Genomic DNA, 26,433 nt, shown 5'->3' on the forward strand with positions numbered 1-26,433 from the left:
CCGTCTTGACTACTAAGTGCCAGCTGTGACCTTATCACTGGGCTAATCAAAATCACCCCCACCCCATTTATTTATTTATTTATTTATTTATTTATTTATTTATTTATTTATGTGGTGGTTAAAATTACTTTTTATTTTATTTTTTCCTTTTTTAAATACATATTTTATTGATTATACTATTACAGTGATCCCAATTTTTTCTCCCTTTTATTCCCCTCCACCCTGTACTACCCCTCCTTCCAACATTCCCCGCCCCCCCACCCAAGTTCACGTCCATGGGTCGTACATATAAGTCCTTTGGCTTCTCCATTTTCTATACTATTCTGACCCCCAATCCCCCGCCGGCTATTTTGTACCTATTTCTGCTGCTTCTTCCCTGTACCTTTTCCCCTATTCTTCCCCCTCCCCCTCCCCTCTGATCTCCATTTCTATGATTCTGTTCTTGTTCTAGTTGTTTGCCTAGTTTGTGTTTGTTTTTGTTTTTGTTTTTGTTTTTTTTTGGTTCAGTTGTTGATAGTTGTGAGTTTGTTGTCATCTTGCTGTTCATAGTTTTTTATCTTCTTTTTCTTAGATAAATCCCTTTAACATTTCATATAATAAGGACTTGGTGATGATGAACTCCTTTAACTTGATCTTATTTGGGAAGCATTTTATCTGCCCTTCTGTTCTAAATGATAGTTTTGCTGGAGAGAGTAATGTTGGATGGAGGTCCTTGCCTTTCATGACTTTGAACACTTCTTTCCAGCCCCTTCTTGCCTGCAAGGTTGCTTTTGAGAAATCAGCTGATAGTCTTATGGGAACTTCTTTGTAGGTAACTGTCTCCTTTTCTGTTGCTGCTTTTAAGATTCTCTCCTTATCTTTAATCCTGGGTAATGTAATTATGATGTGCCTTGGTGTGTGCTTCCTTGGGTCCAACTTCTCTGGGACTCTGAGCTTCCTGGATCTCCTGGAAGTCTATTTCTTTGGCTAGATTGGGGAAGTTCTCTTTCATTATTTTTCAAATAAGTTTTCAATTTCTTGGTCTTCCTTGTCTTCTGGAGCCCCTATGATCCAGATGTTGGAACATATAAAGTTGTCCCAGAAGTTCCTAAGCCTCTCCTCATTTTTTTGAATTCTTGTGTTTTCATTCTGTTCTCACTGAATGTTTATCTCTTCCTTCTGCTCCAAATCGTTGATTTGAGTCCTGGTTTCCTTTCCTTTACTGTTGGTTCCCTGTATATTTTTCTTTATTTCACTTTGCATAGCCTTCATTTTTCCCTCCATTTTGCGACCATACTCAACCAATTCTGTGAGCATCCTGATTATCAGTGTTTTGAACTGGGCATCTGACAGGTTGGCTCTCTGTTTATTGCTTAGTTCTATATTTGGAGCTTTGATCTGTTCTTTCATTTGGGCCATATTTCTTTGTCTCAGCGTGCCTGTTACATTGGGAAGGGCATAGCCTTAGACAGTCACCAGGGGGAGGCAACCCAGGTCCCTGCGATGGGGGTGGGGTCTGTAAAGGAACAATGCCGCTTGCTCGGCTCTTAGCTGGCTTTCAAGTCCCTTCCCCTGCTACCCACAAGCAAATTGATCCCTTCTAGTGCTGATTCCTGGGTGGGTTGGTTTGTGCACATTCTAGGACCCCGTGGGTCTCTCCAGTGGACTCTTCTGTGAGGCTGGGAGTTTCTCCCACTGCCACAACCCCCACAGGTTTTTACCTCCAGAGGTTTTGAGGCTTTCATTTCATGCTCTGGAACCCTGGATTGCACGGTCTGTCTTGCTCTCCAGCTGTTCCTCCCAGTTTATCTGCACGCAGATGTGGGACTGCCTGGTTCACCAGCCCCCACCTCACCCGCCTGGTCTTCCAGCTGCTGCTTTGCTGTGCGTCCTCTAGCCCCGGCTGCCCATTTCCACCCCTCCTACTAGTCTGGATGAATGCTTCTTTTTTAGCTTCTTGGTTTTTGGACTTCCATACAGTTCAATTTTCTGGTTATTTTTTGTTTTTAAATTTGTTGTTGTCCTTCTTTTGGTTGTGAGAGGAGGCAAAGTGTATCTACCTATGCCTCCATCTTGGCTGGACCCACACCCCTATTTAAAAAACTCCCCTTGGTGTGGCCCTACTTCCCCAGCTCCTGCTGAGAGCCAGTGATCTCTAACAAGACAGTGAGATCTAGGTAGTGACCAAGGGACCTAGGAGCTCCAACTCAGCCAGAAGCAGCAGGAGGACTTCCTGGAGCGGGTAACACCCCAGCTTCTTGAGGGCTGAGCAGAACCCCATAAAGACATACTCTCTTTAAGAAACCGAGTGTATGTTTCTGGAAGTGAAGCCCCCTTGTGCTGGTGTTGCCAAGGTGAGCTGGGCATGGCAGCCCTGGGTGGCTCCATCTGCTTTTGGAATTGCCATTTCTCCTTCCCTTCATGGAAGTTATGTCTCCTCTGAACTTTGACTCACTCGGTTTCTCCTCCTGGTGGCACTAGGGGGCCTCTGCCTGCTTGTGGGCTAGACAGAAAATCCAGTTTCACTTTTAGTTCCCAGGGGCTGGTTGGCCAGTTTTACCAGAGCAGGGACATAGCCTTCCTTTTAGAGGGTAGGTGAGAGGGGCTGAAGGAGAGGGCTCCCGGTGCCCGCTCTCCTCCGCCAGTGGCCAGGTCCCGGGCACACCGTCTCTCTCCTGCGTTCCATGCTGCTGGAGTGCTGCGCGACTGTGGAGGCACAGCCTCGGGGCTGTGAGCCCACTCCCTTGCCCAGGATGTGATTCCCTCTTGTGACAGGGAACTTGCTGCCACCCAGCACAGCCCCTGCCCTTGTCAGATAGGCCCAGTCTCCTGTGCCAGCATTTCACCATGACCCCGAATCCTCCATCCCCTCCCACCACACTTTAGTATAAGGTTATCCAACTTATGCCTTCCAAAATAAAAATTGTAATAGTGAATTTGTTCCTGGATTTTTTTTTTTTTTTTTTTTTTTGGTGGGAAAGGAAAGAGGTCTTTATTAAAATGTTGCAAATTTGGGAGGCTCATCTCTTCTGCAAAACACAAACAAAACCTAACTCTTCCCCAAAACACCAAAGCCCAAAACTATGCCCAGAATTCCCACCCCATTCTTATCTGTCCGTTGGAGCCTGAAGCTGCTAAGTAGGCGCTTTCTGGTTTGTTCCTGGAAGTTTGATTGTCCCTGTCTTAGGTCAACTTCCCTAGGTTGGGAGAGTTATTGAGGAGAGGTGTCAGGGGAGTGAAGGAGCTTCGCTCACCCAGGCCAGGGGATAACAGAGGAAGGGGGTGGTTTCAGGGGAAGAGAAACCTCAGCCTGATCCCACTGGGAGCTGGGAGTCACTGGCACACAGACAGTCTCCTAGAGGAGGGGCTGTTAACCTCCCTGCCTCAGACACTGGATGGGCTGCCCCTTGGGAGGGGGCCAGAGGATGTAATTTCTGTCATCTGTGGGCAGGATGGCAGTTGGCCAGAGAAAGATGCAGGTGTGAGCTGTCAGCTGCCAATGTCCATGAGAGCTGGGCACAGAGAGGGCAAGGGGGGTGCCCAAGAGCTTCTGATAAATCTCCTGTGGGGCAGAGGGCACGTGTCCACGTCCCAGCTGAGATCCTGCTTTCAAACCTGTATTTGGGACTTTCCATTCTACTCAATACAGGAGGCTCCAAGATCTGTGGGGTTCTTGTCTCTTCTGTCTCTCACAGGGAGCTGAGGTGGGATTTGAGGGCAGGGCAGGTTGGGGTTTTCCGAAGGGAGGGCCCTGAGCCCCACGTGAACCGATGTCCTCCTTCACTCGCCCTACCATAGACTGCCTCTTCAAGGTGTGTCCCATGAACCGCTATTCGGCCCAGAAGCAGTACTGGAAGGCCAAGCAGACCAAGCAGGACAAGGAGAAGATCGCCGACGTGGTGCTGCTGCAGAAGTTGCAGGTGTGTGCACACAGGTGTGCACCATGTGTGTGCATCAGGACCCCAGACGCACACTTAGGGCTGCTGCTCACCAGAGCTGACGGGCCCCATGGCGGGGTTCAGTGGTTTTTAAAACCCCAATATACAAGAGATAGGTGTTTGCTGCTGTAAATGAGGTGAGGTCGGGGGGCATACTGTCCTCCCAGAGACCCGTTCATCCACACGACCACTTTGTGTGTCTTGGAAGAAGACATCCCTTCCTCCAGGCTTGCACAATGCTATGCCAGGGCACATGGTTCAGTGAGTGGAAGGTGGATTGGAGTTCAGCTCCCACCAGCCCTTCAGCTGGACACCACGGTGCAGTGAACAACCTGTACTGCTATGCACGGAGTTCCAATGGCTCCGAGAACCTGACATGAGAACTAGTCTTAACTCCTCCCCTTGTTTTATAGAGTTGGGGCCTGGAGTCCTTAGAGGGGACTGTGCTGTCCATGGTCATTCTGTGAGTTTGCAATAGGGACTAGATGGTGCCTAGGTCTCTGAGCCACTTTTGGTTCCTTGGACACATGATGGTGCCTGGTGCGAGGGCCTGGTGGTTGCTCATGGGCCTCCTGGGGGCAGTGACCCAGTTCACAGTCTGGGTGGTCCTCTCTGGACAGAGCATGGGGCCCAGAGTTAGGCCCCATGGAAAAAGGAGTAAGAGAGTTTGGGTCCACAACTTTGCAGCCTGCTTTTGAGACCCTACTTTGCCCTGGAGCCTCTACCCCTGTGCAGACCTTGCTTACCTGTGTCCTTTGTCCTGAGGGGTAGGTGTAAGATGGCGGAAGGGTGGCCCTGCCCCGCAGCTGTGAACTGGGCTGGAGAGAGGGGGCTGGGATGGGTTGCCTGAGCTCTGGTATAAATACCCGCATCTCCCTCCCTGAGCTGGGGGCTGTCATAGGCTCCTCCCTGCTGCTGACACAGCCCGAGTCTGAACTGGGGATCTAGCCTGGGCACGGGGTCCTCAGTGTGCACCAACACACATTCAAACTACATGTGGTCACAGCTACACACTGTAGGGCTGTGGAAAGTCACGTGTACACAGTAAGGCCCCCCCCCCCAGCAGCCACCCTCACCCCAGTCTCAGTCATGAGACCAGGGTAATGGGACTGAGGAGAAGAAAGGGGTAGAGGGGCCAGTGCTCTCAGTGAGTGCCATTCTGATGGAGGAGACAGAGTGCCTGCCTCTAGGAACCCCCAGTCAGATGGGGGAGACAGAGCCTGTCCTCAGGCAGCTTGCTGTCAAATGTAACAGAAGTGCCTAAAAAGGTGTCCTTGATGGGATACAATCCAACTCCCTGAGTCCATGAGAGCTGGATCCACCAGAGTGGGACGTAGCCAGTCAGGGAAGGCTCCCAGGAGGCAGTGGCCTGGGATCACACACAGTTTTGGGTGGGAGGATCACAGAGGAGGGGGGTGGAGGAGGAGGAGGCAGTGGCACCAAACATGCCTGCCAGCATGTGGACTGGGGCAGGGGTCCTTTTCTGGGGCATCTGGGGTCTGGTGAGATGGGGGAGGCTCAGCATAGGTGCCTGCCAGGGGGCTCAAGTGCTGGCCAGTGTGCCCTCTTCAGAGAGAGGTGGTGGCAGACCCTAGGCTGCAGGCTGTATGACCTCAGGCTGCCCCTTCACACCGGGAGCCTCACCCCCTCTCGGTAGTGGGAGGGAACGGGCCAGGTGGCCTCTGTATGTCACTCTGGGTGCAGTGTCCGGAGCTGTGTGTGTCGCCTTGTATATGTCTGTGCAGCACGCAGCCCAAATGGAGCAGAAGCAGAACGACACAGAGAACAAGAAGGTGCATGGGGACGTGGTCAAGTACGGCAGTGTGATCCAGGTGAGACCCCTGCATCTTCTCCTGAGGATGCCTGGGCTGCTCTTGGGTGAGGGGTGCCAGCTGACCTACCCTCTGGGGGTTTTGTCTCCAATGGGTGGCTCTGGGACCGTTTCTGTGACTGAATATCTACTTCTGCACGTGGCATGAGTAGCTGTGTCCAAGGGTGTGTTTTTGGTGCAGTGGCCACCAGCACAGATTTTGGAACCATGTGTTCTGGGTTCAGATCGTGGTTCTGTGACTTGGGCAAGTTCCTTAACTTCCTGGCGCCTCTGTTTCTCTATCTGTAAAATCAGGCCAGTGACAGTACTTCCCCCTTGGTTGCTGTAAGATTGCATGCAATGATACACTTAAGGTATTTAGACCAGTGCTAGCTTCTATTTTTGTGATCACCCAGGTGCCCTACTGGTATGTGTTTGTGTGACTGCATGTCTCAGTCTGTTTCTGTGTGTCTGACACTGTGTGCATCCAGCTGTGACCAGGGTTCAGTGGGTCCCCCCAGGGCCTCCTTCTCTGATGGGCTGGCCTCTTAGGGCCCCTCACCCACACCCTGCCTCCCCCCAGCTCCTGCACATGAAGAGCAACAAGTACTTGACGGTGAACAAGCGGCTGCCAGCCTTGCTGGAGAAGAATGCCATGCGGGTGACGCTGGATGCCACGGGCAACGAGGGCTCCTGGCTCTTCATCCAGCCCTTCTGGAAGCTGCGGAGTAATGGGGACAATGTGAGGATGGGGCTGGGTTGAGGGGGCCTGGTGGGAGGAGCAGGCCACAGCTCTAGAGGGGCTTCTATAGGGTCTTTGATGTGGGGAGTGGACAAGGTCATATCCATTTCTTAGAGAGGCAGACTGAGACCAGAGAGGGGCCCGGAGGCTGGGTCCTCCCCACCCTTACCCTGTTCTACCTGTCCCCATAGGTGGTCGTGGGGGACAAGGTGATCCTGAATCCTGTCAATGCCGGGCAGCCTCTGCATGCCAGTAATTATGAGCTCAGCGACAATGCCGGCTGCAAGGAGGTGAGTGGGGTGGCAGGGCCAGCCCTGCAGGGGAGAGGTGACCCCACGCCTCTGAGGGTACAGATCCCCTTCCCCACCTGTCTCCCAGCACTGCCCTCATTTTCCATGCCACAGGTTGGCAGCCTCTGGGCAGCTGGGCTGGTGTCTGAGGGGCCTGGCTGGAAGAAGACACCCCCTTGTGTCTATAGTGGGGCTGGGCTGGGCTGGTCCTCCCCTCACCCCTCTCCAGGCCTTCAGTGCTGCCCACTCCCCAAAGGCTGGGGGTCTGCCTGACATCAGGGGTCTCTCTGCCCTTTCCCAGGTCAACTCTGTAAATTGCAACACCAGCTGGAAGATCAATTTGTTTATGCAGTTCCGAGACCACCTGGATGAGGTGTTGAAAGGGGTAAGAATGGGGAGCCCCCACCACTGCTGCCCTGCCTGCTGGCTGCCCAGTCCCTGCCTCACAGGTCCCCCCTCCTGCCCTGTACCCAGCTGCTCCCTGTCTGACCTTCCTCTCCATGCACCCCCTGCTCGGGCTTTGCAGCCCCTCCAGCCTCCCTCCACCCCAACAGGAGCCTGCTTACCAGCCCCATCCAGACCACCCGTTTTCTTGTCTCTGGCCTCACAAATCCCATTTACTCTCTCTAAGTCCTGGCTGCCCTCAGTTTGCTCTCTTGATAAGGGGATGTCAGTAGACTGGGGTCCCTATCACCCACACTGGGGTGGGCCAGATCCTTTAAGTACTCTATCCCCTCTCCAGCATCTGCTCCATGGATCTGTGCTGGGCTCCCTGCCCTTTGCCCCGTGCCCTCTTGGGCAAGGACATGCGCCTGCTAAGTCAGGGTCTGTGCCCTGGTTCCAGACCTACTGGTGTGGGCACAAGAACATAAGGCGTTGGCAGGCTGGGGGGGGGGCGGTGCATGAGCCTGCAGGCGGCACTGTACTGGGAAATACCTCAGTAAAAACTGGGAGGGACCAGAGCCAAGGGTGAGAGGAGGACTGGAGAGACCGAGTAACCCTGAAAACCAGACGTGGGGCTGGAAAGAGGAGGAGGCTTCAGAGGCTCCTCAGGGGTTGTAGGGGCAGAACCAGCCTATTGGGGTGCAGGCAGTATGTGGAGGGGAAGGTGGGAGGGGCAGATTAATAGGTAGCAGAGAGGGTTGAGCTCCTCAGGTAGGGGGATCAGCAGGTGCATCGGGCCATGATACCTGTTAAAGAGAGGTGACAGGCCCCTGAGCAGTCACCTCAGGAGGCCACCCTGAAGCCTGCATTGCTCCCTTTGCCCTCCTCCCCCAGCCAGGCTGCTCTGTCAGGCTTTCCTGTCCACCTCAGGCTGTCTCACCCTCCTCCTCCCTCCCATCTCCCAGACTATTTCCCACCTACCCAAACTCTCTGCCTTTCCCTCCTTAAACCTGTGCATCGCCCACATCCATCCATCAAGGCTCAGCCTCTGTGCCACCTCCTCCAAGAAGCCTTTCCTGTTATATTTTCCAGCTCCAAATCTGTGTAGAAAAGGAAACATCACTGGGCTGCACCCTGAGGTGCTGCCCAGAGTGGTTTCGGTGAATCTGTCATGGCTCCAATGTTAGATTCCAGGCAACTTGGAAGTGAGACTTAAGCTAACAAAGCCCACCCCTTGTTTGCTGTCACTGTGCACTGCCTGGGTACAGAAGTCACTAGCTTCTGCCATAGTAACGAATCCAATCTTTGCATATTCATTCATTCCTTCATTTACCCACTCATGCGTTCACACCACAGATGTTGGCTGAGAACTCTGTGTCCAGCACAGTATGGGAAAGACAGATAACACTACTTAATGATAATAATAGGCGTGACAGCCATGCCCGGAGAGCCTGCTGGGTGCAGGCGCACTGTGGGAGGAAATGTGGTAGAGAGATGAGCACATGGATTCATGTCCCATTTGTCACTAGCGTGTGACCATCGAAGAAGGACACTTAGCTTCTGTGTACCTGAGTTTCCCCACCTGTAAAATGGGGATGATGATGTATGTGCTCAGAGGGTTAGCGTGTGGATTAGTGAGGAAGCTCAAGTAAAGCGTTCACACAGTAACTGGCATGTGATAAGAGCGTAGTGTTACTTCATTATACAAACTAGAATCCTCACAAATTCCACAAGGCGGTTGTAGTATTCCCATTTTACGAAAGAGGAAACTGAGGCTCAGAGATAGTAAGGGACTTATCCAAGGTCACACAGCCTATATGAGCGGAGCCAGGATCCAAATTTGGTCTTGGTGTCCAAAGTTATGGAGGTGAACAGGCCGCAGTCCCTGCAGTCCAGCTGCTTCAGTCCAGCAGGGAGCAAAGTAAATGGGCACGATGCACCAATAGCCAGTCAGGAAGGGCTCAGGAGAGATGCCCCCAGGTCCTGGGAAGATCCCTCCTGCCTTCATGGAGGGGAGACTTGAGATTGGCCTTTAGAGGTCAGGTGGGGTTTCTAGAGGTACTGACTGGGGAGGGCAGGTTTGAACATGGAAGGCTGGGAGGGCTCTGGGTGAGAGCATGTGCACCTCAGCTGAGGATCTTGGCTGCCTTCTCCTTGCTGGCTCTGGAAGGAACAAGTGGGGCCCAGCCAGCTGTGCCTGCGCCTGGGGCAGGGGGGCGCTGGACCTGGGAGGCTCCTTGTCCCTCCTGAGCCTGCATTCTGCTGCCCGCAGGGAGATGTGGTACGGTTGTTCCACGCGGAGCAGGAGAAGTTCCTGACGTGTGACGAGTACAAAGGCAAGCTGCAGGTGTTTCTGCGCACCACGCTGCGCCAGTCTGCCACCTCGGCCACCAGCTCCAACGCCCTCTGGGAAGTGGAGGTCAGAGCCCTGCTTCTGGTGCCCCGGACCCAGCCCTTCTCTCCAGCTCTGGGCTCCGCCCCTCCCTCTTACTCCCACCTTGGTGGCATGCGGTGGGTGGTTGCCTTCTGTCTGTCCTCTGAGTCCCTCTGGAGCCAAGGGGCCAGGAAGGGTTCAGGAGCTACCTACCCAGAGCTCTCCAGGCCTTCTGTCCATGCTTCCCCCTTTGAGCACCCTCTTCCCAGATAGCTTCACCCCTGTACCCTCTCAGGTGGTCCACCATGACCCTTGCCGCGGAGGAGCTGGCCACTGGAATGGTCTGTACCGCTTCAAGCACCTGGCCACGGGCAACTACCTGGCTGCTGAGGTGAGTCGGTAGGGGGCAAGTGGCATCTGGGAGCTCAGGCTGTGTGTGCTTATGGGCACACGCAAGCATGTGTCCCTTGGTGCATGTACGTGTCTATGGACCCTGGCTTATCTGCAGTCATGCATTTATTTAACAAATGTTATTAAATAATTGCATGATTATAAATGAGCCTAATAAATATTACTGTCTCTACTATGTGCCAGGAGCTGTTCTAAGCACTGGGATACAGCAGTAAGCAAAGTTCCCAGCCCTTGTGGAACTTTGACATTGATGTCTGTCCATAACACACAGGCTTGTGTGTATTGGGGCACTCGTATGTGTGAGTGTGTGTGTGTTCATCTGCGGGTCTATGGAGAAGGGCCATGGAGGGCAGGGTGGGGCTGCCTACCCTGAACCAGCACTGTATGTGGATTTTGTCTTGGGGTGGGGGTCATGTGGGTATAGCTGGGTGTCTAATAGTTCCCCCATTTTGTTTCTCTTTCTAGGAGAACCCCAGCTACAAGGGTGATGCCTCTGATCCCAAGGCAGCAGGAGTGGTGAGGACCCAAGCAGTGCTCTGGGGCCAGGGGAAGAGTGAATGTGCATTGCTTTGGGGGTGGAGCGGGGCACGGGGAGGCCATGAAACCCTGGGAGGTGGGCTGGAGGGAGAAGTTCCCTCAAGTGGGATGCTGGTGGTTTCAGGGGGCCTGAGAGGAGGGAGGGGCTCCTGCCTGAGTTGGGGTCTTCACCCCAGGGTGCTCAGGGCCGTGCAGGTCGCCGCAATGCTGGGGAGAAGATCAAGTACCGCCTTGTGGCTGTGCCCCATGGCAACGACATCGCCTCGCTCTTTGAGCTGGACCCCACCACGTTGCAGAAAACTGACTCCTTTGTGCCCCGGTGGGTAGACGCCATGTGCCTTTGGCCTCAGGACCTGCGTGACCTGTCCCTCTGGGGATTGAGCTCTGAGACATGTAGACAGCTAACCACCATTGAACCCTTGCCACGCTCCGGGCCCTGAGTGTGCCTCCTCTCCAGGGTTCTTTATCAGCTGCTTGCCCCAGTGGGTCTGGGTGCTCAGGAACAGGCCACACCAGTTTGCGCAGGGTACACTGAGTGGAGCGCTGGGATCCCTGACCTGTAAGGCCCCTAACCCTGAGATTCTAGGACGCAAGTAACATGAAGAAACTCCCTAGGTGTCAATCAGGCATTAGCCTATGACTTCGGGCAACTTACTAAATTACTATGCTCTGTCAATTGGGAATATCAAGTCCATCCATCACCTTGCGGATGGGAGAATAAATTGAGCCACTATAGTACCATAATCCCTTACCTGAAGCTTTTGGGGCCCGATGTATTTGGAGAGTCAGACTGCTTTTCATTTCAGAAAGGTAATTATATTTCATAATCAAAGACATGAGTATTTCTGCGGTGAAACGCACGCACATTAACACTAAATGGGATAATAGTCTAGACGGCCTCATTTGTCCAAATGAATTTTGGTCCCAAATTTACAAACAAGCCTTGGCTTTTGGAGCGCTTTGGGTTTGCGGAGCGTGGATGGGAAATGGAGCAGCTAGCACAGGGCCTGGGGTGTGTGCTGGTCTCTCCTCTCTGGTTCCTCGCCTAGAGGGGACAAACCCCTGTCCTGTGGTTACTGGGTGTGGTGCCAGTTGGGAGATGTGAAGGGGCTGGGGATTGGAGGGCAGATGGCCCAGACGTGCCTTGGTACACTCCATGCCCTGCCTGCAGGAACTCGTATGTCCGGCTGCGGCACCTCTGCACCAACACGTGGATCCAGAGCACCAATGTGCCCATTGACATAGAGGAGGAGCGGCCCATTCGTCTCATGGTACAGGCCACCTGGGGCTGGGGGGCTGGGGCCAGGTCCCAAGCTTGTCCCTGAGTGCCCTAGCTCACCTCTGTCCCTGCAGCTGGGTACCTGCCCCACCAAGGAGGACAAGGAGGCCTTTGCCATCGTGTCAGTTCCTGTGTCTGAGATCCGAGACCTGGACTTTGCCAACGATGCCAGCTCCATGCTGGCCAGTGCTGTGGAGAAAATGAACGAGGGCTTCATCAGCCAGAATGACCGCAGGTGGGCCGCAGGAGAAGGTTACTGAGATTTTCTGAGAGGCCTGTCCTCTCAGGGTCTGCATTTCATGAACAAAGAAGTCACAAAGCGGAAGCTAGGCAGGCTGGGCTGGGATGGGGGAGACAGAGGTGAGGACTGGTCCCTGTGGGGTCCTGACTGGCCCCGTGCCCCTGCCTTACTGTTCATGTGCTCCCAAAACTAACCCTGGGATAGAAGTATCACCTCTGTTTTACTGATGATGAGACTGAGGTTCAGCCAAGGCCACACAGTTAGTAAGTGGCAGAATGGAGATGCAGAGACCCTTGCACCAAACTCCCTGCCTTGTGCCCTGTTGTTTCTTTTCAGATGGGTGTGTACTGAGATCTTACTCTTATGGGGCAGTTGGGATTCCTGGGTGGGAGGGGCGAGGGGTATATTTTGAGAGCAGGTCAGCATGAAGCTGGGGAGAGAAGTTAAAGGCCAATGATGGGCTTTGTGCTTTGGACAGCTGTGTCTGGGGAAGGGCTGGTTGCCCATGGAGGTAGGGCGGAGAGCATGAGATGGGTGGTTTGGGGAACTTTCACAGGATTGACACCTCACGCTCGTCACCTCTTATATCCTTTTGTGAAGGTTTGTCATCCAGCTGCTGGAGGACCTGGTGTTCTTTGTCAGCGACGTCCCCAACAATGGGCAGAACGTCCTGGACATTATGGTCACCAAGCCCAACCGGGAAAGGCAGAAGCTGATGAGGGAGCAGAATATCCTTAAGCAGGTGGCTGTGACCATGTGTGGGACCTGCAGCAGCAGACTTTGGGGACAGGGCTGGGTGACAGGAAACAGGGGCCTTTTAACATGAACCTGCCTTTTCCTGTCTCCAGTTGAGCTGCAATCTCTCTGCAGTTTCTCATCACCCCCTTTTATTTTTTTTCATTTTATTTATTACTTTGAGAGAGAGAAAGAGGGGGAGAGAGAGAGAGACATCGATTGGTTGTTCCACTTATTTATGCAGTCATTGGTTGTTTCTTGTATGTGCCTTGACTGGAGATGAAACCCACAACCTTGGTGTGGCGGGATGATGCTCTAACCACTGGAGCTACCCAGCCAGAGCTAGTCATCGCTGCCTTTTAATAAAAAGAATATTTATCGAGCACTTATCATGGGCCAGGCACTGCCCGTAGTACCCTACATGCATTGGCTCATGTGAGCTTATCAACCTGGGGGAGGCCTATTATTATCCCATTTTACCCATGAAGAAACAGAGCCCCACAGAGGTTGGAATACACAGCTTGGAAGCAGCAGGGCCAGTATTTGAACTCAGAATGTCGGGTGTAGAGCTTGTGCTTTAAAAATTTTTTTCTAAATTTTTATTATGTCAGTTATTGAGACAGTACTGAAAGAATAGTAAAGTAAACACTGTACATCCACTGCCTGAATGCACTTGTTACCATCTGCCAGTCTGGCTGTGTATAGCTCTGTGCCTCAACATCCATCCTCTATGCACAAATTTAGAAGTCAGTGCACCACACCCCTAAAGTTTTCAGCATGCACCTCCTGAAAATAAGGACACAGTACTGTTATCACACCTAAGAAAATTAGCAGTAATGCCAAATTCATATCAAATTTCTCTTTTCTAAAAATGTCTTTTTAAAGCTTTTTAAAAAAATATTTTATTTATTTTATTTTTAGACAGAGGGGAAGAGGGAGAGAAAGAGAGGGAGAGAAACATGAATGTGTGGTTGCCTCTCATGCACTCCTGACCAGGAATTTGCCTGGAACCCAGGCATGTGCCCTGACCGGGAATTGAACCGGCGACCCTTTGATTCGCAGGCTGGCATTCAATACACTGAGCCACACCAGACGGGGCAAGCTTGTTTTTTTTTTTTTTGTTTGTTTTATTTTGCATTTTTTTTTTGCACCAGGCTATCCACCTAAAGTTTTCTCACTCCATTCAGTTCTGTCTCTTTGGTCTCTACTCTTTTTTTTTTTTTTAAGGTTTTATTTATTTATTTTTAGAGAGAGGGGAAGGTAGGGAGAAAGAGAGGAAGAGAAACATCAATGTATGGCTGCCTCTCACACGCTCCCCACTGGGGATTTGGCCTGCAACCCAGGCATGTGCCCTGACTGGGAATTGAAGTGGCGACCCTTTGCAGTCCGGCACTCAGTCCACTGAGCTGCACCAGCCAAGGCTCTTTGGTCTCTATTCCAGAACAGTTTTTCACTCTGACCTTTTAAAATGTTTATAATTACATTTTTAAAAAAATGAGATAGGCCTGTGTCTCCTCTTTTAAGCTCTGGCCACTCTGGCCTGGCCTGCCTTTTCCCTTAGCCTCAGACTCCTTTGCAGACATTGAGCCAGGCCCAGAATCTGAAGTGGGATTAGAATGCTCATCGGTGAGGGGTGGGCTGAGGCCAGCAGGAGGGAGTGAGGGCTGGAACTGGAGCTGACGGTAGATGGGCTGGGGTTGTAGTCCAGCTTCAGGTAAACGTTGAGTGGCTTTGGGGCAGGGTCAATTTGGGGCTTAGAGTTCCTGGGATAATTAGGGGTTCAGGCAGGTGTGAGGTATCCCTCCTCATTCTCCCTGCTCCCCCAGATCTTTGGCATTCTGAAGGCTCCCTTCTGCGACAAGCGGGGTGAGGGCCCCTTGGTGCGGCTGGAGGAGCTGTCAGACCAGAAGAATGCCCCCTACCAGCACATGTTCCGCCTATGCTACCGGGTACTGCGACATTCCCAGGAGGACTACCGTAAAAACCAGGTGCCCACCGCCCTCCTGCCCTGGCCTGAGCTCTCCAATGCCCCTGCATTGCTCGCTGGCTTGCTCACTCCCTCACTGGTGCTTTCCTCCATTCAGCAAATATTTACTGAGGCACACACTGTGTGCCAGGCACTGTTTTAGGCCCTGGGGGCATGACAGGGCTGGCTTCATGGGCATGTAATCTGGCTCTGTGCTCAGAAGGGCCTTGTGCTGGCTTTAATGCTCTGTTGCTGTCTTGCAATTCCTCTCTCTCTTTTTTTTTAACAGTTGAAATCAACCCCCCATTTTTTTTAAAAAAAGATTTTATTTATTTTTTAAAGAGAGGGGAAGGGAAGAAAAGACGGAGAGAAAAGCCGGTTGATCATCTCTAGCACACCCCCAACTGGGGACCTGGCCTGCAACCCAGGCATGTGCCCTGACTGGGAATCGAACCACAACCTTTCAGTTCGCAGGCCAGAGCTCAGTCCACTGAGCCACACCAGCCAGGGTGCTATCTTGAAATTCTTAATTTTTGAACAAGGGTCCTGCTGTTTAATTTTGCACCGGGCCCCACAAATTATGTAGCTGGTCCTGCCAGACAGACAAGGTCCCTCCCTCGTGGAGGTTTCACTCTAGTAGGAAGACAGACAGTGCACCAAACAGCTATATTGTATAACCCCCTCTTCTGCCCAGTATGGGCTTCCTCTCCTGGACCCCCGCCTTTCTAGGGTTGGGGCGCCCTGCCAGTGTCAGGCCCTGTGTCAGGCTTTGGGCACTGCTCTGGAGGAGAGCTGCATCCCCGTGATGCCCAGCTTGTCCACCCTGCAGGAGCACATCGCCAAGCAATTTGGGATGATGCAGTCCCAGATCGGCTACGACATCCTGGCCGAGGACACCATCACCGCCCTGCTGCACAACAACAGAAAGCTCCTAGAGAAGCACATCACTAAGACCGAGGTGGAGACCTTTGTCAGCCTGGTGCGCAAGAACCGGGAGCCCAGGTGGGCCCGCCGCCCTTCCCTGCTGTGCTCACTTCCTCCCCCCTGCCCAGGGCAGAAAGTCAGCCTGTGCTGGTGGTTAAAATACTGACATCTGCCTCTGCTGGTAAACTGCCTCCTTTTTGAGGCCCTGGCCTCCCCAGCCACTCCCAGAGCCCCATCCCAAATCGGGCCCAATCTAGCTGCAAGAGGGGTGCTGCCTGGGGAGGCCTGAGGCCCTCAGACCCTCCTCTGGTTGCAAAGTCAGTCCTGTATTGAGTCAGTTGTTAAATATTTTGAATATCACTCCTGTCCTGGTGCTTCTTTTATCCTGATTCCCTGAACCAGCATAGCCTCCCCCTCCCCAGGATGGTGCCCCTGACAGCCTCTCTCTAAGCTTTGGGGAGGGGCCTGGGCAGCGAGCTGGGGAAGGGGAAGGAGGGCTTCGTCCCCTGGGCCAGCTGCTGAGGCCCTTCCCCAAACCCTGCTGTCACCACCCCAGGTTCCTAGACTACCTATCCGACCTGTGTGTGTCCAACCACATCGCCATCCCCGTCACCCAGGAGCTCATCTGCAAATGTGTGCTGGACCCCAAGAACAGCGACATTCTCATCCAGACTGAGTGAGCAGGCGTGATGTCCCCACTCACACTGAGGGTCCTACAACTTGGCTTGCACCCTGCTTGACTCCCCAGTTGCCTCAGAGCTTGGGCCCCATCTGGGTTCAGGCTAGAATTGGCACCTGCGCTCTCCACACATATGTACCCAGTACTTGCTGTGTGCCTAGCTCTGGGCTGGCACGGGGTGGAGGAGGAGGGGGCACAGGAGAAGGAGGGAAGGCCCCTGCCCTTGAGATGCTCATGGTTGGTTTGGGGTTCCAGGATGGAGGTGGGTCCCCATGGGAGGCAGCATAAGAGCCTGCCTGGCTCTCAGTCAAGCTCTGGGAAGATAAGATGATGTGGCCAGGTCTGCTTGGGAGGGCTCTGGGACTGGGGTCCTGCCCCAGCCCCGCTCCCTCTGATGGGCGGCCTTGGTCTGCAGGCTTCGGCCGATGAAGGAGATGGTCCAGGCCCATGAGTACCTGGCCATCGAGTACTCAGAGGAGGAAGTGTGGCTCACTTGGACCGACAAGAATAACGAGCACCACGAGAAGAGTGTGAGGCAGCTGGCCCAGGAGGCGCGGGCCGGCAATGCCCATGATGAGAACGTGCTCAGCTACTACAGGTGCCCTGCCCCCTCCCCCGCCTCAGTGCTTCTGTGCCCTGTGGCCTGCTCAGGAGGCCTCAGCCAGTCCCTGCTGAGGTGCGAGCTTCCGCAGCCTCAGTGGGGCTTCCGTCTCCACCTGCCCGCAGCACAGCCTTCACCAGCGACGCTACCTGAAGGATGACTGCGGGGCCTGAGGAGCGCTGGGTGGCCTAGAGGCCAGGCTTAGCTCAGTGACGGGCCTGAAAGAAACCCAAACCTGTCTCCACACATGTATTGTAAAAACAATAATACTACATAACACTTATCCAATGTTTACTACATACCAGGCACTGTTCAAAGCCCTTCACCCCATCATTCACCTAAGCCTCAACAACCCTGAGAAGCAGGGACTGTCATTACCCTGTGTGAAGTTGAGGAGGCAGGCACAGAGGGGTAAAGGAACTTGCCCAAGGTTACAGAGCTGTGAGTGGTGAGCTGTGGTTCTGGCTTGGAGCCCATGGTAGGTAATGCAGGGCTGAGCCGGAAGCAGAGGGCATGACATCACCTGGTGCCGAGCAGAGCTTCTTATAGTCCACATTTCTTCAGCCCCTACTCTCCCGGTTCTGCCCCAACTCCTGCCTGAGCCTGGCTCCTCTCATTGCAGCCTCTCCTTTTCTTTGTCCCAGCTTTTCTCTCAGCCATCCCTCTCTGCCCACGAAGACCTGTCCTGGTTAAAGCCAGAAAGCACTTTCACCCTTAGCAAGTTGGAAGAGACTTGCAAATGCTCAAATCTAGACTGCTTTTCCTTTCACCTCTCTTACTCAGAATTGTCTTTTCTGTGACAGTGGCCACGCATAGTTTAGCCTAAGTCCCTTTGCCACTTTCTTGACTGCCCACCCAGCAAGCCCAGGCCACGCTAGTAGCCCTCGGTAGCCCACCTGCCAGGTCCTCACCATCCTCTCTGCCCCAAAGGTACCAGCTGAAGCTCTTTGCCCGCATGTGCCTGGACCGGCAGTACCTGGCCATCCACGAGATCTCCCAGCAGCTGGGTGTTGACCTGATCTTCCTGTGCATGGCGGATGAGATGCTGCCCTTTGACCTGCGCGCCTCCTTCTGCCACCTGATGCTGCACGTGCACGTGGACCGAGACCCTCAGGAGTTGGTCACGCCTGTCAAGTTTGCCCGCCTTTGGACTGAGATCCCCACTGCCATCACCATCAAGGAGTGAGAGGGGTGAGGAAGGGTGGGTCAGGTCAAGCTGAGGTGGGACGATCCCAGGGATTCTCATGCCTCACTGTCCCCACCCCCAGCTATGATTCCAACCTCAATGCCGCCCGAGATGACAAGAAGAACAAATTTGCTAGCACCATGGAGTTCGTGGAGGACTACCTCAACAACGTGGTCAGCGAGGCCGTGCCTTTTGCCAACGAGGACAAGAACAAGCTCACCTTTGAGGTGGGTGGGACTCCATGAGGCTCCGGCTTGCTCCTTCACTGGGTGGGCTTCAGATGCTCCCTGGGGTGGAGTGTGGGATCTATGACCCCCCTTCCCTCAGTAGCCCCAGCCAGTGCAGGGGCATAGACTGCTGAGACTCACCAAGAGGGAGGCTTCTCTCCTGATCGTGGAGAGCTCTTTCTTCCCTTTGTCCTCTCACCAGATCTATTCCCCGCTTCCCTGTAGGTCACAGGCCACTTCCGACAGCCACCCCCCTACTTCCTGCATGTCGGTTCTATCTCCCCCACAGTAGCCTCCTTTGCAGGCCTCTTTTCCTCAGTAACTCACTAGGGCCAGGCAGCTCTTGTCTGGGACCCTTGATTCCATGTCCACGCAGCCTCACTGTCTTAGAGGAACCTCACCCTCATTACACCCTCTTAGCCCTGGTTTCTAAGACCTTACACTGGCTTACACTGGTTTCTAGACCTGGCCCTGCCTGTCATGGCCTGTGGGCACACTTTTGCCCTGCCCAGGCTAACCCTGGCCCCGCCCCTTCCCCACAGGTGGTCAGCTTGGCACACAATCTCATCTACTTCGGCTTCTACAGCTTCAGTGAGCTGCTGCGGCTCACACGGACGCTGCTCAGCATCATCGACTGTGTGCAGGGGCCACCGGCCATGCTGCAGGCCTACGAGGACCCGGGCGGTGAGGCTTTGCCGCCCAGGCCAGCCCCACCATCCTCAGTTCCTCCGTCTCCTCTTCATCCTCTCTGATCAACCCCCTGTGCAGCCTGCCTTCTGGCTCTGCTATGAGGGGGTGTCTTTCGGCCCAATCCCCTTCAGCCCAGGCTGGACCAGAGGGGCGTCTGCCCAGGCGCTGTGGAGGTCCCAGGGTCTGGGCAAGATGTCTTCCAATGCAGCTTTGTCTTGAGGGAGTGATGAGGGAGGAGGGGAGACAAAGGCCCTGCCTGGGGAGCTCCTGGTTTGATGGGGAGAAACAGTCCTGCCATGGAGGAGTGTGAGGAGGAAGGGAGCAGCCTGAGGGATTGAGCCACAGCCCTGCCCTTAGGGACACCTCCAGGTGGCATAAATTTCTTTAAACAGAAAGCGCAAAGAGACTGACACCTGGCTTTTAGTGCTTTCTACACAGTGTCCCCTCAGTACCCCATGTTCTGTAGCAGCTGTCATGATGTGCCATGTGAGAATTCTCACTGATTTTCCCACACACTTCACCTTTGCCCTGGCCCTCCCTTTTCTCAGATTTGCTTTAGAGCTTACCTCACGCAGAAAACCTTCCTGGTTTAGCCTTGCGCCTGAGCATGGCTTTGCCCTGCAGCTGAGGAAGACAGAGTCAGACTGGGGGCCCCTGCTTTGCACCTTCTGTGACCTCTCTCTGTTCTCTGCTCCTCAGGCAAGAACGTGCGGCGGTCCATCCAGGGCGTAGGCCACATGATGTCCACCATGGTGCTGAACCGCAAGCAGTCCGTCTTTGGTGCCCCCAGCCTGCCTGCCGATGCCGGGGCTGCTGAGCCGCTGGACAGAAACAAGTTTGAGGAGAATGAAGACATTGTGGTGATGGAGACCAAGCTGAAAATCCTGGAAATCCTGCAGGTGGCTGGGCCAGGAGCATGGTGGGAGGTATTGGGAATAGGGCAGGAGAGTGGAGGCAGGTACGGAGAGGTTGGGTGGGGTGATTCTTCTTAGGTCACAGTATCTGGTACTGGGAGACTCCACAATGGTTGCCTGTTCAGTCCAGTGGGTCTCAATGTGTGGTCCTCTGACCAGCAGCATCAGCCTCACATGGGGACTTAGAAATGCATGTTCGCGGGCCCTGCCCCACACTTATGGACTGGAAACACTGGAAGTGGGGCCCAGTGTCTGTGCCCTGACAAGCCCTGCTGGTGATTCTGGCTCCACCCCCCCGCCCCCCCCCCCCGCCCCCCCCCCACTGCACAGGTGAAGAGAGGAACAGGGGGAGGGAACTTTTTCATAGAAACAGATTTTGAAGCAGAGCTAGAGATTTAAGAGCCATTTTCCTGTCAGGGAAGATGCTGTCTTTCTTCTTCTGGGTCTCTTCTGAGACTCCCCAGCCACACTTGGGGAAGGGGTTGGTAGGAGGGATGAGGACCCTTGCTTTTGCCTTGCTGCAGTGACTTCCATCAGAGGAGGGGGCTTCTGACTCAATCCCAGGCCTGGGGCATCCAGAGCTGAGCCCTAGGTGTGGTCAGAGGCTCTGTGCCCCATGAGGATGCAGGCCGGTCAAGGGTGTGTGAAAACCCTGTGTCCTTACTCCTTACCCCACAGTGGCCTCACAGTCTGCACAGCCCTCGGTTTCCCCCCATCTGCCCCTGGGAGCCTTAGGGTCCATTTGGCCGGGCAGGATGGGAGGATAAGAGTTGGCCTTTGGACCTGGGGAGCTTCCCTTTCCTGTCAGTGTCCGGCCTGGGAAAGAGGCTAAGTGGTCTTGGGGATGTGGGAGTGGCTGCGCCTCATTCTGTGAGGAAGGACAGAAGCTGGGGAGAGGGCAGCCTAGACCTCCCTGGGGAGAAGCGTCTTGATTGTTTTGGTGATGATATCCTGGAGTATCCCCAAAAGCTGTGCTCAATGCTGGAGCGCACCCGGGGTACCTGTCACCATCCCCCACCCCCAGAAGCAGGATTGTTTTCCTGTCTTCAGACCAACCCTCACCCCGTCCTCCCCCACTCCCTTCCCCAGTTCATCCTCAACGTCCGTCTGGATTACCGCATCTCCTACCTGCTGTCCGTCTTCAAGAAGGAGTTTGTCGAGGTGTTTCCCATGCAGGACAGTGGGGCCGATGGCACAGCCCCTGCCTTCGACTCCACCAGTGAGCCCCACCCCTGCCTTTACCCTGCCCCAGGCTGAGGCCGACTCACCCAGTGGGACAACAGCCGTGAGCAGAGGCTTGAGGGGACACTCTGGCTCCCCAGCTGTGCCCTGTTTCCCAGCCTGCAAAGGCCTTTCCCCTCCATGGTCTCACTTAAATGCCATAGTGAGGGGAGAAAGGCAGGAATCATTCCCTTCATTTCCTAAATGGGGAAACCGAGGTCCATAGAGGGGCAGGGATTTGCCCAAGGTCATAGCCAGTCAGGAGCTGAGCCAGACCAGGACCTCCAGCCCAGACCTCTGCTCGCCCCTGCAGGACAGCGGCGCCGCCCTGGTCCCTGCCTGGTTGGTTCATCTTCGCCCCAGGAAGGGGCAGGCAGAGGAGCTGCCACCCAACGGTGTAGAAGGGGGCAGTTTGGGTGTGTCCCTGCTCCCGCACCCCTGTGGTCCCCGTCTTTCCGGCACATGGTTCCCACCTGTGCCTGTCTGCCTCTCTTGCTTCCCACAGCTGCCAACATGAACCTGGACCGCATCGGGGAGCAGGCGGAGGCCATGTTTGGAGTGGGGTAAGGGTTGAGGTAGAGGGTTGTGGGGGGGGGTTGGGTAGCTGGTCCCAACACAGGCATGAGGCCCCCTCAGGATGGTGTGCATTTCACAAGACTGGGCTGGCCTCTCCCTCCTCTGTCATCCCCCAGATCTGTGCTCTGAACCTCCCTTGTCCAATGATATAGGGGACACTTGGGCCCCAGTGACAGTCATGGTCGTTCCCCAGCTTCCATGAAGGGCATCTGTGCCTCTGTGCATCAGGACTTGGCCAGGTAGCTGGAAGGATGTCCCCCACCCCCTGCCCTGGGGATGTGCGGCCTGCCCTTTAGAGGGCTGGAGTCGGGAGAGGGCCAGGAGCCGGGGGCTCCGCCATTTCTGTATCATGCCCTTGCATCAAGTGAAGCCTTTGGACCCCTTCTGAGAGGGCATTTTAAAATTCATAACATAAATCACATAAAATTACAAAGGAAACCTGTGGCATTGAGATACAGTTATCAAAATATTGAAGAAAACAAATCTGAAGTGACAGTTTTCTATGTGCCTGTTTATTAGCACATTAAATAACAAGTTGTGCGAGGGTGTAATTAGTTCCATTCTTTGAAGTGGTGATGGATGTAAACAATTTTTCACAATTTCTGTAACAACTCTAAAGTGATGTGAAACATCTATGATGTTTCAGTGTCACAGGTACTGCTAATTTTTTCTCATTGACGAAAGTGCTACATTTTGGTTAGAGGTTGATAAAAATAAAGATGGAGCTTTTCCTCATATGTGTTCATGGCCCCAGCGCTGTCCATGAATCCTCCTGAATCTCTGCTTCAGCCGCTTAGTCAAGGGGAGTCCTGTGGGACCTGAGGGGGCGTGGGGGTCACTTCGGGAGCTCAGGGCCATGGCTATTTATAAACTGGTGAGAAAATGTCAGTAGTTTTAGCAAATATCACATTGGGCGCCGCGTCTGCTGAATGGGTGCCAGGGAGCGCACCGGCCTCACCCAGCCCGGTGCTGCAGGAAGACAAGCAGCATGCTGGAGGTGGACGACGAGGGCGGCCGCATGTTCCTGCGTGTGCTCATCCACCTCACCATGCACGACTACGCGCCGCTGGTCTCGGGGGCCCTGCAGCTGCTCTTCAAGCACTTCAGCCAGCGCCAGGAGGCCATGCACACCTTCAAGCAGGTGCTGCCCCTGCACCCGGGCCCTCAGGGAGTTGGGGGGGACACCTGAGGACCACCTGGCCCCTGCACCGAGCAGGCAGGCTGCCCTGGCCACGCGCTGGCCTGCGCCGGACACTGGGGGTTAGCAGTGATGGAGGAGGAGCTCACAGCTCACAGCACATTTGGGGTCCTCAGCCTTGCTGAGCTCCTTAGAGGTGAGGGCCAAGTCTTGGGTACTTTTATCTCTTCCCATTCTGGCTCAAGACCTGACATTTCTAATGATGTGGACAGCACGTGACAGTTTGCAAGCTTTATCACGCGCACCTTTGCTAAGTGCTTCAGGTCACACCCGGCACGCAGTCAGTCCTCACTAGGGTTTTGTTATTGTGATATCATGTGGTCTTGGCGGCTCCCTGTGAAATAGGACTGGCATTTAACAAGTGCTTGCCGTGTACTAGGCACTGGGCATTGGGCTTGCCCTTATGGAATTCCTGCAGCAGCCCTGACAATGTGGTTACTCTTCACTGTTGTTCTATAGAGGGGGCAAATCGAGGGAGTTGGGGTTCAGGTCCCTCTTTCAGCCAGCATTCAGTGCCGCCAATATGCTCTGCCTTGCCCTGGTTAGGGTCCGAGTGAACAAGTGACAGGCCATAGCAACATGTGACACGAGGCAGTGAGTAACTGAAGCCAAGCGATGAGGCAGCTCATGGCAGGGGGTGCAAGGAAGGCTACAGCCACAAGGGAAGTCTTCCTGGAGGCACTGGACTTATAAACACTGAGCAGGATTTGACTCAGTGGAGAGGAATGGTGGAGTGGAGTTGCCGGGAGCAGAAGCCTGAACAGGACAGGCACCGGGACTCTATGAGGCAGTGGACCTGGGGTGCCCGCCTCACCAGGCAAACCCATCCTCCACCTTCAGGTACAGCTGCTGATCTCAGCCCAGGACGTGGAGAACTACAAGGTGATCAAGGCGGAATTGGACCGGCTGCGGACCATGGTGGAGAAGTCAGAGCTGTGGGTGGACAAGAAGGGCAGTGGCAAGGGCGAGGAGGTGGAGGCAGGCACCGCCAAAGACAAGAAGGAGGTGTGTGGGGTTGGGGAGAAGCGGGACAGGGCCCTGGGAGGGCTGGGCCTGGCTAACCCCAACCTCCTGTGCCCCCAGCGGCCCAGGGATGAAGAAGGCTTTCTGCCCCCACCTGGGGAGAAGAGCAGTGAGAACTATCAGATCGTCAAGGGCGTGAGTGGTGGCGGTCGTCACGTGGTGGCGGTCCTCACGGTTGGGTCTGCCTGCCCTGGAGGCTTCGGGGGCTTGACCTCTTCCTCCTCCCGGTTCTACCAGCCACTGGCCCTTAAAATAGGCATCTTCTACCTTTTTGTGAATGTGAAAAACAACCCTGCCAAAGTCCAGATGGAATTATTTTAGAGCTGAAGGAATTTAATGAAATTCTCTTTCACAGTCCTATTGGGCTACTTACTTTCATGGCCGGAATTGGGTTTTTAGTGCTCCCCTGCCTTGTTACAGTGATTTGATTCAGTGGCCGTGGCCCCTTCCCCCTTCCTGTCCCCGATTTGAGCTGGGACCAGGCTATGGTGGGTTGGGGGGAGGGGAAGCCTGATGAGGAGGGACGGGGCCCTGGGCTCACCCCTCTCTCCGCAGATCCTGGAGCGGCTGAACAAGATGTGTGGTGTCGGGGAACAGATGAGGAAGAAGCAGCAGCGGCTGCTCAAGAACATGGATGCCCACAAGGTCATGCTGGACCTGCTGCAGATCCCCTACGACAAGGTGACCCCTGACTTCTGACCTCTGACTGCTCAGGGCAGCTTCACCCTAAACCATGACTGGACCCAAACCACTAATACCTAATGCTGACCTAACCCATACTCACCCTGACCTTTTACCTGACCTGTCCCCAGACATACCGTGGCCCCCCAATACAATCTTAATATCATCTCAACCATTGATCCTCTGCCTCTCATCCTGATCCACTTTGACCTTTATTTGACCCCAGCTTCACTCTTGATTCTTGACCTGGACCCCAGCTTCTGTCTTCTTCTCTGGTCTAATCCTGATAGGTTCAGCTTGGTCTTAACTTTTGACCCTCAGCCTCTCTCTGACCTGTAATGTCAACTCTGGCCTCATCCTAACCCCTGACTTTAGTTCCTCACTTGGCCCCTGATTCTAGACTTAGCCTCATCTCAACCTCTGTCCTTTTCACCCCTCACCTTGGCTGACCTTGGTCTTGAAATGTCTCAATCCTCACGCTGACTCTTGACCCTGACATCATCGCAATGCTCACAGGACCCTGACCTCCTTACCTTTGTTCTCCCACTCCAGCCTCATCTTATCTTCTGACCTTTAGCCCCCCACATTCCATATCCTGACCGGGAGGCACAGCTTTTACCTAGAACCCCAGCCCAGATCCACTCCCACACCTTTCCTCCTGGGCCTTTCCTGGGCACAGGAGGCTCAGCATCCTCTCCCCTCTGTGCCCAGGGTGATGCCAAGATGATGGAGATCCTGCGCTACACACACCAGTTCCTGCAGAAGTTCTGTGCGGGGAACCCTGGCAACCAGGCCCTGCTGCACAAGCACCTGCACCTCTTCCTCACGCCAGGGGTGAGGGGCAGGGCGGGGCGTGGGGCAGGCTGGCAGGAGGGCGGGGCAGCCCAGACCCCCTCTCTGATGGATGCCTGCTACCCAGCTCCTGGAGGCAGAGACCATGCAGCACATCTTCCTGAACAACTACCAGCTCTGCTCCGAGGTCAGCGAGCCTGTGCTGCAGCACTTTGTGCATCTGCTGGCCACCCACGGGCGCCACGTGCAGTACCTAGACTTCCTGCACACTGTCATCAAGGCCGAGGGCAAGTACGTCAAGAAGTGCCAGGATATGATCATGACTGAGGTGAGGGCAGGGCCGGGGGTCACATGTGTGCTTGGGTGGTGGGCACGGAGAGGGACTTGAGTGGTAGGGCACAGAACCTGGGCGGCCAGGCCCAGAGTTAGTGGGCCACGGAGGGAATACCGGGGTGCTGGGTGTGGAGGGGCTGCAGAGGCAGGTCCAGCAGAGCTTAGGCTGCGGACTAACAGAACTCAGATAACGGGCCTGAAAGAACTCAAACATGCATTCCTTCATCTATCATTTATTATCATTGATTTAAAAGTCCTGAAGTACCAGCTTGGTGCCGAGGACCTTGTGTACGTGGGGAAATCAGTCGAGTATAAGCTTGGGGGTGGGGGGTGGGGGCCATGTCCTTTGTGCTCATTGCCAAGGCCCCAGCACGTGGCACATTGGGGGTACCCAGTAAACACCTGATGGCTGAAGGCATGAAGGGTGGGGGCTGAGATTCAATCCGGAGGAAACATGGTCTCACAGCAGTGGGGTGGGCAGGAGAGAAAGGAGCCAGCACTAATGGGAGATGGGGGAACTCGCAAATGACACACCGTGGACTGGAAGTGCTGTGCAATATTCATTACTCACTGCTGTTAGTTGCTGTGGACAACATAATCGCTGACGGGGGAGGTGCGCTTGTGCTCCTTGATGGTTTAAATTACACACCGTGGGAACACGGGGGAGGGAGGAGTGAGCTGGTGGGGTGGGATTAGAAAGGT

The 26,433-nt window shown here is 54.3% G+C and overlaps 1 protein-coding gene across 1 annotated transcript in view; it reads left to right on the forward strand.

Moving 5' to 3' along the window:
* Positions 1-26,433, forward strand: part of ITPR3 (inositol 1,4,5-trisphosphate receptor type 3) — a 65,751-nt gene that overhangs the window by 23,456 nt on the left and 15,862 nt on the right. The window contains exons 3-30 of the mRNA XM_054569226.1: positions 3,778-3,899; positions 5,663-5,749; positions 6,311-6,469; positions 6,661-6,759; positions 7,061-7,144; positions 9,416-9,562; positions 9,813-9,908; positions 10,394-10,444; positions 10,642-10,784; positions 11,637-11,736; positions 11,819-11,979; positions 12,586-12,727; positions 14,547-14,708; positions 15,516-15,688; positions 16,167-16,286; positions 16,705-16,887; positions 17,821-18,072; positions 18,159-18,303; positions 18,846-18,987; positions 19,693-19,892; positions 20,997-21,126; positions 21,634-21,691; positions 22,680-22,845; positions 23,743-23,907; positions 23,986-24,060; positions 24,481-24,606; positions 25,318-25,440; positions 25,526-25,726. Coding sequence (XP_054425201.1) covers positions 3,778-3,899; positions 5,663-5,749; positions 6,311-6,469; positions 6,661-6,759; positions 7,061-7,144; positions 9,416-9,562; positions 9,813-9,908; positions 10,394-10,444; positions 10,642-10,784; positions 11,637-11,736; positions 11,819-11,979; positions 12,586-12,727; positions 14,547-14,708; positions 15,516-15,688; positions 16,167-16,286; positions 16,705-16,887; positions 17,821-18,072; positions 18,159-18,303; positions 18,846-18,987; positions 19,693-19,892; positions 20,997-21,126; positions 21,634-21,691; positions 22,680-22,845; positions 23,743-23,907; positions 23,986-24,060; positions 24,481-24,606; positions 25,318-25,440; positions 25,526-25,726 — 3,812 coding nt within the window. The remainder of the gene's footprint in view (positions 1-3,777; positions 3,900-5,662; positions 5,750-6,310; positions 6,470-6,660; positions 6,760-7,060; positions 7,145-9,415; positions 9,563-9,812; positions 9,909-10,393; positions 10,445-10,641; positions 10,785-11,636; positions 11,737-11,818; positions 11,980-12,585; positions 12,728-14,546; positions 14,709-15,515; positions 15,689-16,166; positions 16,287-16,704; positions 16,888-17,820; positions 18,073-18,158; positions 18,304-18,845; positions 18,988-19,692; positions 19,893-20,996; positions 21,127-21,633; positions 21,692-22,679; positions 22,846-23,742; positions 23,908-23,985; positions 24,061-24,480; positions 24,607-25,317; positions 25,441-25,525; positions 25,727-26,433) is intronic.

This window comes from Pteronotus mesoamericanus, unplaced genomic scaffold (genome assembly GCF_021234165.1).
Source record: "Pteronotus mesoamericanus isolate MK-2021 breed Mesoamerican mustached bat unplaced genomic scaffold, CSHL_Meso_final contig_20, whole genome shotgun sequence".
NCBI classification, from domain to species: Eukaryota; Metazoa; Chordata; class Mammalia; order Chiroptera; family Mormoopidae; genus Pteronotus; species Pteronotus mesoamericanus.